This window comes from Miniopterus schreibersii (genome assembly GCF_964146895.1).
Source record: "Miniopterus schreibersii genome assembly, chromosome: 3".
NCBI classification, from domain to species: domain Eukaryota; kingdom Metazoa; phylum Chordata; class Mammalia; order Chiroptera; family Miniopteridae; genus Miniopterus; species Miniopterus schreibersii.
The window spans coordinates 73286429-73297694 of NC_138103.1; the positions used below are offsets into that span (position 1 = coordinate 73286429).

General features: G+C 35.9%; 1 protein-coding gene across 1 annotated transcript in view; it reads left to right on the forward strand.

The window, feature by feature from the left end:
* SREK1IP1 (SREK1 interacting protein 1) overlaps positions 1-7287 on the forward strand; it is a 29340-nt gene extending 22053 nt beyond the window's left edge. Inside the window, exons 4-5 of the mRNA XM_081133223.1 lie at positions 2099-2171; positions 4888-7287. Of these exons, the coding sequence (XP_080989349.1) occupies positions 2099-2171; positions 4888-5077 (263 nt within the window). The 3' untranslated portion in view covers positions 5078-7287. The remainder of the gene's footprint in view (positions 1-2098; positions 2172-4887) is intronic.
* Positions 7288-11266: the final 3979 nt, after the last annotated feature.

Consider the following 11266-nt stretch of genomic DNA (forward strand, 5'->3'; position numbering starts at 1 on the left):
TTTTGTAAGTAAGCATTTAGCAGTAGCAATTTCCCTCTCAGAACTACCGGTGTGCACAGATTTTGATGTGTTATATTTAAATTTAATTTGGTTCAGTGTATTTTCTTATTTTTCTTGATACTTTCTCTTTGCCCAGTGGATTATTGTGTTGTTTTGTTTTCAAGTATTTGGAGATTTTCCTGTTATCTTTCTGTTATTGATTTCTCATTTGAATCCACTGTGGACAGAGACATATTCTATGTGATTTCAGTTCTTTTGAGTTTGGTGAGGTTTGTTTTATGGCCCAGGATATATTCTATCTTGGTTTATGTTCTATAGGCAATTGGGGGGGGGGGATATGTATTTTACCCTTGTCAGGTAGAGTATTTTTAAAGGTTGTTTAGATTCTGTTGATTGATGGTGTTGCTGAATTCTTCTGTATCTTTGACTTTATGTATAGTTTCTATCAGTTACTGAGACGGGATATTGAAGTCTCCAACTACCACTGTGGATTTGTCCATTTCTCCTTTCAAGTCTATCAGATTTGCTTCATGTATTTTTCAGCTCTGTTGTTTGGTGCATGCACATTTAGTATTGCTTGTAGGTGGGTTGAAACTTTTGTTATATAATGTCCGTCTCTCTCACTAGTGATTTTCTTTGTTCTGAGTCTATTTTATCTGCTATTAATATAACCACTCTAGCTTTCCCTGATAATGTTTGTGTGACATATTAATTTCTATTCTTTTACTATCAGTGTGCCTATATTTTAGGTGAACGTCTTGGAGATATTATATAGATGGGTCATATTTTTCAATTCACTCTGCTAATTTCTTTTAATTGGTACCCTTTTTAAAATTTAATGTAATTATTTATGTTAGGGCTAATTATCATTTTATTTGTTTTTTACCTCTTCTCTCTGTTTTTCATTTTTGTTTTATTTTTCCTGCCTTCTTTTTTAGAATCATCTATAGTGCTTTGATATAACTAGAGTGTTACTTGAACACTGAAAGAATTCCATGTTGATTTATCTACAGTGTCTTTGAATATATCTATGATGTTTTTAAATTTTCTGTGGTGTTTTGCATAGCATTTTTAGTGGTTACTCCAGGTATTGTATATACATAATTTATCACAGTCTACTGGTATTGTCACTTTACCAGTGTAAGTAAAATGTAGAAACCTTACCTCCCTTTCTGTCCCAGTACCTTCTCTCAATAGTATGTATTCTCTCCTTCTAGGATACCAATGGCATAAATATTAAATCAGTTGTTATTGTCCCATGGTCCTAGGATCCTGATCCTAGGATCCCACGACCCCAGTTTTGTTAGAAAAAGAAAATTTAAAAACTGTACTTGATTGTATTGTTTTTGTTTTTTAAGGCCTAGATTGGTGCCCACCAAAAATTGATTTGCTGTAGGAATTAACATTAAAGTACTAGAGTTTTTATACTCAATATACTTAGAAGTATTTGAAATTCTTATAAAAAGCATAATAAAAATAATCAGTGGACCTTGAAAGCATTATGCTAAGCAAAATAAGTCAGAGAGAGAAATACAAATACCATATGATCTCACTTGTATGTGTGATATAAAGAAAGAAAAGCAAAAAGCTAAGCTCATAGATGCAGAGAACAGATTATTATTGGTTGCCAGAGGAAGGATTGGGGGTGGGAGCAAACTGGGTAAAAGGGTCAAAAAGTACAAACTTGCACTTGTAAAATAAATAAGTCATGGGGATGTAATGTACAGCATCTTGACTATTTAATATTACTGTATTGTACATTTGAAAGCTGATAAGGGATTAGATCGTAGATATTTTCATCAAAAGGAAAACTATTTTTGTAACTGGGTATGGGTGACAGGTGTGAACTAGATTTATTGTGATTGTTTGGCAGTACATTCAAATATTGAATCAGGATGTTGTACACCTGAAACTAATGTAGTGTTATGGCAATTATACTTCCATTTAAAAACAAATTAAGAAAGGGGAAAATGTTACAAGAAAAGTGCAATATCCTAACCAGTGAAAATCATCAACCAACAACCAAAATCAAAAAATGTGTACATACTATATTAGAATTTGGACACATGGTGACTGATTCTTTCCCCTCCACACACAGGAATAAATGAAGAAGAGGAGAAGAAAAAGGCAAAAAGCAAAGAGAAAATCAAGTTGAAAAAAAAAAGGAAAAGGTATTTATTTAACATCATTTTTTTAAAAGCAGGACTGTGAATCCAGGATGGATTATAAGTTTTTTCCAGCTTATTAAACACTTTTTTCTTAATAGGAGTTAAATGCTTATTTGTTTCAGTGAAATAACAAAAGTCTTTCATTTCAAGAATCAAAACTAAAGTCAGCACTTAGCCACCTAAATATTCTTCTTGGCACAAATCAAGATATAAATAAGTAACACCTCTCCCCTTCTTTTATATATGATAGAGTTTTACGTTTTAGAACATCAGCTAATCTTTTAAAGGAATATATGTCTAAATTCTTCACATATATATTTTGTCCACATTTGTATGAAGTTGGAGGTTAAATATTTGTATTTTCAAAATATTGTCATGCCTAAAAAATTAATTTATTAATAGGATTTATGTACTCACTTGTCATGGTGGAAATTCCTCAAGTCTTTCAAAACCTTCATCAGCCACCTATGAATTTTTATATCAACTCTTTTAAAAATTAACTGGTTAAAGAAATAGATCAAAAGAATTGACATCTCAGCTATTTTATAAATTGGAATAGCTTACTTTCAAGTGCTAGGAGTTAAATAATAAACTTTACTATAAAAACTAATAGGAAGGTAGTAATGTGTAGTCTGACTAGTCTATTGTTGAGTTATTGGCATTACCACAGCAACGTGATTTGCCTGGGAAAAACTGGATTAACTATTTTCTTCCAATTCTAATATACTTGTTTTATAGTAACAGATTATTTATTCAAGCCTGTCTGTCTTGGGCCTCACAAACCTCAGACAGAGCCTGGTACTATGTGAACGTTTCTAGGCACACTTAGCAGAGATGATACCACCTAATAGAGTTGCTGTACCAAGATGGGGGGACATCTGTAAGAGAGAGAGAAAACCAGAAACCCAAAGCAGCAGCTCTGGTCAGAATCCAGAGGTCAAGCAGGGTCTTTAAGACAGGAAAAGAGAGAAGATTTGAGAAGAATAGAGTGGAAGAGGGAGTAAGAGAGCACGTGAGAAGGTAGGCTCAGGAAGTGGCCTGAAGTCTTAAGCAAGCCCACAAGGAGTAGAAAGGGTACAGCCTCACAGAGCCCACAAGGAGTAGAAAGGACACAGCCTCACAGAGCCCGCAAGGAGTAGAAAGGACACAGCCTCACAGAGCCCACAAGGAGTAGAAAGGATACAGCCTCACCGAGCCAGAAGCGGGTCCCTGAGCAAGAAAGGCGGGCGGAGTGCACACGCCAGTCTCGAGACACAAGCTTGTAGTCTCGTGTTTACCTTTTCTCCTCTTTAAGTCTCTGTCAGGTTTTTCTAGTTTGAGTTTTAACTTCCAATGTCAAGATCCCTCAACTATCTCTTGAGATGCCTATTTGATTTTAAATTAACTCCGTTTCTGTCTAGTCATACAGATTTGGGGTTTGGGCAAGGGTAGGTTGTTGCATACTCCATACAAGGCCTTAAGAGATGGTTTTCTGGTTTTTGTTTTCCTTTTTTTTTTTAATATTAGAAGAAGGACTTCTATAGGTTTTTCCCCAATTTGGTATTACAGTAATATAAGAAAAACAAAGTATAATGATAAATCACCCTAATTCATTTATATAGAGTATTCATTTAAAAGCATCTTTTACAACTATTGAAAATTATTTTGAAATGAAAGTGTTCATCTGTATTGCTCAGCTTCTAGAGGGATCAAGTACTTTTCCTTGAAAAATCAAAAGAATTAACACTAAAGGGACTGAGCAAAAAAGAAAAACAGAGAGAAAGAACTTGTGGACGTGGACAACAGTGTGGTGACTTCAGGGGGGTGGTGGAGAGTGGGTGGAGCTGGAAGAGGGTAACCTGGAGGATCATTGGTGATGGAAAATCGTAAGATACAGGGAGGAAAACAGGATGAACAAAAGTGCTTTTATTTTGCTAATTTTCAGCTTTCATCCACTTATACTAAGGTATATAATTATAACCCTTTTTATATAATCACATTTCTTTGTTGCTCTTTTAAGAGAATATGCCAGCGATTTTTAACTGGTGCGCTGCAAGGTTTTTTAAAACATGCCACACCTGACTATTTAGTCAGGGGCACTGACCTCTTTTCCCATAGATTGTCAAATAAAAATGACAACAACCAACACAACAATACCCGCCCAGTGTAAATGAATTAGAATTATACCCATTTTTTTGTCAGATCGGCAAAAATATAACATATTTTTGGTGGTCCGCAAAATTTTACTAATTAGTTTATGTGCCACGAGATGAAAAAGGTTGAAAATTGCTGGAATATGCTAATAGGTTATTGCATACACAGTGAATTGTGTATACAAAAAGGCTTGATAAATGCAATTTCGTTTGCCTTATAAGATTTTGAAGGGTACGATAGGATGAAAAACTGAAAATCAGAAAAATAATCTTCATCCTTACTGAATTTATAATTTATATAACTATATAAAACTATAACTATGTAACTATATAAAATTATATGTAACTATATGAAACTTACATAATCAGAATTGAGCAGAATAGAGACATTTGTTTTGTCAGTTTCTGTGACCAATAGCAAAAATTCTAAATTCAGTATTTTAAGAGAATACAACCATCTGCAGCGCATTGTGAGCTTCTGTGTTTATACCCCAGCTTGCTCCAAGGGGTTAGGGCCGGTCAAACCCCGTTTCAGTGTAGCTGTCAGCTGGACACAGGTGTCAGTCAGTGCTCACTATCGCCCGTAGGTCTCACTCATCCACTTCTGCTGACGAGGACACTTCAAAACCAAAGAAACAAAAGTCTCAGAAGAAAGAAAAGAAAAAAGAAAAGAAGAGTAAGTCAAAAAAGGGAAAACATCACAAAAAGGAAAAAAAGAAGAGAAAAAAGGAAAAGCATTCTCCCAGCCCTACTGTCTGTGAGACCTCCAAGAAGTAGCTGAGACTGTGGCTTAAGCCATTCCATTTAAAATTTAGGTTTTGAAAATCATTTCACCTTCCTTGGAATTTGCTATATAATTATGCTTTGCAATAAATCGCAGGCTTGTTCATATGGACATTTTTTTCACATATGGGACCCTTATCCTCTGGCAATATGTTTTTAATGTACTGTGATTATAAAGTATTGAATCAGTCTTATTACTTAATAGCTTATTACTTAATCTAAGTATGGATATCTGTACAGACAAAACACATCATTTTTGGTATTCATGCCTCTGTATGTTTGACTAAGTTGATTATAAATGGCTTTACTACAGTCACAAGGTACTCTACCTGGCAGTTAATGATATTGCTGAATCAAGTGTCTACCTTCCAGTGATGCAGTGAGGTAGGGGATATGCTTTGTTTTGCTCTTGACACTGATAAATCTCATAGCTTTTTATATCCTGTGATAATGTATGAAGACAGTAATATTCTTCACTGTTGTTTTTTAATCTCTGGCTTTTTTGGGTGTCATAGAATATAAAGCTGATTTATTGGTCTTGTCTAGGACTTTTTTAAATGAATGGTATCAGCAGGAAGAGGCTAATGAAAATATTTATAACAACGTTTCATTGTGTTATGACATGCAGCATAGCATTTCTAGTGCCTGCCTCCTTGTTTTTGTAACTATGAAAATATCTCTTCCTGTTTAAAACCACAGGTCTAGTTCAGCCTATTAGTAAGTCTCATAGAGATAATGTGTTGGGCAGGATTTTTAGGATAGACTCCCGGGCTGTTTTACAAATGTGCCATATTGGCATGTCTCAAAGTGATACCTCAAGCACAGAGCTTTTTATTTAGGAGGTAACAGCTAACTCTTCACTAGAACTGATTTTTATTGTATTAAGTATGTAAATTTTATGAAGCTTGTTTCTATGAGTAATGTGGAAAATTTTTATAAATGTGAACGTATATATTTATTTGTCTGAAATAATTTGTAGTTTTGAAGCAGGTTTCACACTGAATTTATGGTTTCATAAATGACCAGTTTGGGGTGTTTCTTTCTTTTACTTCAGTCACAAACCTCAGGAGCAGTGACAAAAATTTAGAATTAATAATTTTATTCTGTACTTTTTAAAATTTAAGAGCCAGGGAGTTGCATCATGAAAGTCTTTATATAACAATGGAAATTTTATATGGGTAAGCATTTTCAAACAATATTAGTAGATATAAGTGTTTCTTAATGATCAGTGTTACTTTGCTTAACATTCGAGTATCCCTTATGCCCAATAAATTAAATACCTTTTATTGTAGCAGCATCAGAAGTCAATCCATTACCAATGCACAGCACCAAAGATTGCAGGTACCTCACTCTGGTGCAGTTATAAATTTTCAAATTGGTAACCCAGAGACATGGCTACAAATGAATTCATTATGGTGAAATCAGGTAAGTACACGTAATCTCAAAGGCTGGAGAGGTGTACTGATTCTTTCTTTACCCAGCACCCCTACCTGGCATGACCTCAGTAAGCCTGGGGGAGCCCCGTAACTCCTCTTAACACATGCTTACCATGCTCACCTTCTAGGGATGTGACACCCACATCCCTGTCCTATAGCATTATAGCCATGGAAGCTCTCACACCAATAGCTTTTCCATAGTCTAATTTAGTCACATAGCCACAAAAAGAAATTATCTTGTTTAAATTAAGTTCAGTCTATTGTTTGGAAAGAAACACAGAGCTATTAGGTTTTTTAAGGACTTGTTTTGCCTTTGCTGTATTTTATATGTTCTTGAAATCTGTATTTTCTAAAAATATAGTTCTTTGGCTATCAAAATGAAAAAAATATGTAAAAAAATTATGATTGGAAAAAGCTGTATGCAAAAGGATAGCCTCATCCCATTGAGTGTGTGGCATAGTTAAATATGATAATTTTAGTGAACAGAGTTAATTTAGATATTTGTAAGTATAATTCTGTTAATTGTAGAGACTATAACTTGGCTCATTAAATTTGTTTCTGAATGGTGACATGATTAATAGTGGTTCAGAAGAGTTACATAGAATGCAGCCCTCATTAACTATACAGTATGCAAATCAAAAGATTTTAATGCTTGGTAATTATTTTCCCCCAGAAGCAATCTTGGAATTATTCTTAAGTAAATTTTCTATCATATGAGAATGGTTCATGAAACATCTCTGAATAAAATACATTTATTTTTATGAAAGTAATGTTCTTCTAAAGTGATGTTATTATTATTGGCCTTGGATGCAAACCTCAATATATTTTAGGAAAAAATTAGTGAAATTTCCTCTTAGGCAGTATATAGCAGACAGAAAAGTCAATTTAATAGTAAAAATTCAAAAAGTCCTGGCCTTCCTAACTAACCTACATAACCTTCCCCAAAGTCGTTTAGTTTCTCTGGGCTTTGTTGTTTTTCATCTATAAAATATTGTACCAAATTACCTCTAAGATCCCTTCCAGTCCTTAATATATATGAGTATTGATATTTTAGTAAATTCAAGTGATATTCATTTTAGAAATTATTACAGGTAAGCAGGTAGTCTGCAATGATAAAGGTTGAGTATATTAATACTACTTTGAACACATCCAGCTTCTCTGTAAGCAGATAATTGGTATTCGGTCCACATCCTTACCATCCAGTGTTTGTCATTTTGCTAGATTCAGACAGAACTTTTGTTTAGATCTGTGTCTGTAACCTCATTATCTGAACACTTTGAGGCTATTGCTTTTGGGATGATAGACCCACCCTCCACACAATTCCCTGTTTTCTCCAGATCATCTGTTGACTAAAATCACTCAGAGGGATCCCCAGTGCTTCACCCTTACTACGTACCTGCTTTTGGATCTCTGAGGCTAAAACATCAGTAAATAAGGAGTAAAATGACTGTATGTGTCTATATTTGCCACTGTCAAATGATAGAACCCTATGTCACCTTCAGTTAACATAGATTGAGGAGTTATTAATAGTGTTCATAAAAATGCCATCGTGGCTTTTCTACAACAAACACTTACTGAGGGCCTAGCATGGCAAATACTCTGCCAAGTACTAGGGATGCAGAGATTAAAAGGACTCATTTGCTTCCCTGAAGACATTTGTTGTTCAGTTGGTAGGAGAAACAACAGAACTCATCCTACAAGTGCAGTAATCGACCAGAACATGGGTTTATAGGAACACATAGCCTGGTCTGGGAAGCTGGAGAGGCTCCCTAGAGAAAGTACTGCCTGAAGTGCATTTTGACTAAGGCTGCGGGTGGCAGTGATGGTAGTTCCTGACAGAGTGAGTACCATGAACAAGGACCACAGTAGAGGCTGGGGGCATGTGTGTCAGGAACTAACATGCAATGTGTGAGACTCCATTCTGGGTTCTCAGGAACAGAAGGAGGGGGTCTTAGGTTCCATGTTAGGGAGCTTGGACCCTAATGCACAGGCAGTGAGACACCATGACAGAATTTTAAGGAGAGAAATGACTTACTGGGGTTTGGTTTCATTTATTTCATAATTCCTCGAGTTTTAAAAGATAAAATTGCTCTCATTAGAAGGCCACAAAGGAAATAATTAGAATCTTTATGTCCTATTATTTGTACTCTTGTAGTCCTGCTTTTCTAAGATCTGATTATTACCAAAAATGATTCAGTGACTTGTCCTAAAAACACATAAAGCGACTGTATTCTTCTATCAGACCTATCCCCAGATTGCACACATATTTACAAACTTTGAAATGTGCTGTTTTTAATTTTATTTGATTATTTTTTATGGACAAATTCTGTTACTATGTTAGTATTTATTACATAAATACTAGTATCCAAATACATCATTTAAAATATATTTTTCAATGTACAGAATGTGCTGTAATTTGATAAGTCTTCTTGCTTTTTTTTAAAAAAAAAATTCATTGAGGTGACATTGGTTCACAAAACCAATGTTTTGTGAACTCCAGGTTTCTAGAGAACAACTCCACATCATCTGCCTGCTGCGTCATGTGCCCATCACCCCAAGCGAAGCCTCTTTCCATCCCTGTTATCCCCCCTTTGCCCACCTCTACCTATCCCCAGCCCCTTTTCCTTCTGGCTCTCACCACACTGTTGTCTGTAAGGCTTCTTGCTTTTACTATTTTGTCTCAGTCTATGAAGCACGACTGCTCCAAAGTGACAGACAGCCTGTTGGTTCACTGGATGAGCCCCGTGGCTCTCCCTCAGGTGACCTGGCTCAGCAGGAAGTGCCTCAAGAACTCCACCCGATACTAGTGCTGGGATTCAGTCTTGAGCAGTTGGCATTCAAGAATAGGTTTCTTATGCCAGCATGACGCTCATCCCACTTGCAAAGCCCAGGGTCTTCTGACCTCATTTGTCTTCTCCCAACTCCTCTAAAAATATGCAGTGCCAGAGAATTGGGATGCACCTCCCAGAGCACACCCATGAGGCATCCAGCCATGCCCAACCCATGCCCGTCCCACAGGATAGGAGTCTGAGGACTATGAGCATTTTGCTGGCCCCAAGTCTAAGTTTCCTACTTCTTGTGCCATTTATGGCCTGTGAACTTCCCCTTTGAGCAGAAAAAGTAGAACTGTACCAGTGCCTTAACTAAACCTACATTTTCACCTGAGGCAACATCTAATTAGTAATACAATTATGAATATATGTGTATTAAGATAGCTGATTTTCTGGGATATTTTTTAATCAAGGCAGATGAAAGATCAAGAAGTTCCACAGCCCAGCTGGGCGTGGTTCAGCAGTTGAGCATCGACCTAGGATCCAGGCGATCAGGGTTCGATTCCCAGTCGGCACATGCCCGGGTTGCGGGCTAGGCAGCCGATCAGTGACTCTATCATCATTGATGTTTCTCTCTCTCTCCCCCTCCTTTCCTCTCTTTGACATCAATAAAGATATGTTTTAAAAAAAAAAGTTCCACAAATTATATATGTGTTTTCACAAAAAGAAATGAAAATTCTTTCCTTTTGTGACCACATAAAAATGTCATTTTTATAATGGCAATGTTTTAACTTCCAAACTTCCCATTGCACTCTAAGCAATTTTAATATTTAGACATTGACAAAATTGTGCTCTTTTGGAACATAAAATGCAACAGGCAGTAGATGTTACAACAGTGGTAATGATCTAGAACTAGGATGTCAGAATAGCCACATGTGGCTATTTAAATTTAAATTAACTAAAAAAATTTTTAAATAATGTATTCAGTTGCTCTGGCCACATTTTAAGTGCCCCGTAGCTACACTGTGTGTAGTGGCCCCCCACCAGACCGTGCACATACAGAAAGAACAATTCTACCTTCTCAGAAGCTTCTACTGGACAGTGCTCGTTAGAAGACATCCCCAGTTCTTGGTAGAAATTTTGACCACCTGATGATCAAAGTTTCTATCCCTCAGCTTTGTGTGCCCGAGAGCAATAAGACGCTCCTTTTCTCCCTATCAGAACAGAGAAGCTGTATTCACCACACTTGAAAAGGCTAGTCTTCCAGCTCTAGAAATTTATGCAACACAGAGGTGTATGTGTTCAGCAGAGCCAGCTTAAAACGAATCCCCTTTTCCTATTGAATTCTATTATAAAACCAGGTCTCTGTCCTTAGAACAGAAATCACACTTAAAATTTATTAAGACAGTTATAATGTGCAGAAACTAGTTTTATTTCTAGATGTCTAAGTGGTATTACTGTAGTAGCCTTAGGTGGGACCAGAGAATTTGTTTGTTTTATAACTTTCATTGTAGAAGTTCCTTAGGAACTTTATCAGTGAAGGGTTTTTGTTGTGGTCTTCCTTTGGTATGCAGGAAATATGTATTATGCAGATTATAATTGTAATTCCTTTTGTTATTGAATGTCAGCTTGTGTAAAGGCAATAAACACATTGTTAGTGCGCCCAGCAAATCCTCTTAAAAAGGCATGGGTTGATTTCTAAAAGACTTAAGAACATCTACTTATCGGTACCATCTCTTATAAAAGTAACTGCCTCTAAGTACCAAAAATTGTGAAATGCTGGTAATATGACATACATTTCTCATTGTTCCTCACTGAGATAGGTTTGCTTGTCTGTGTTTTTGATAAATTCTTTGATTTTGCCTGGAGTATTACTATAATTTTTGTATAATGTACAAACATTTTAATTAGCAAGTAAAAGTAAACTTATGTACATGAAAATCTGTCAAAACCTTAGTGGGTGTTTAATAAAAATA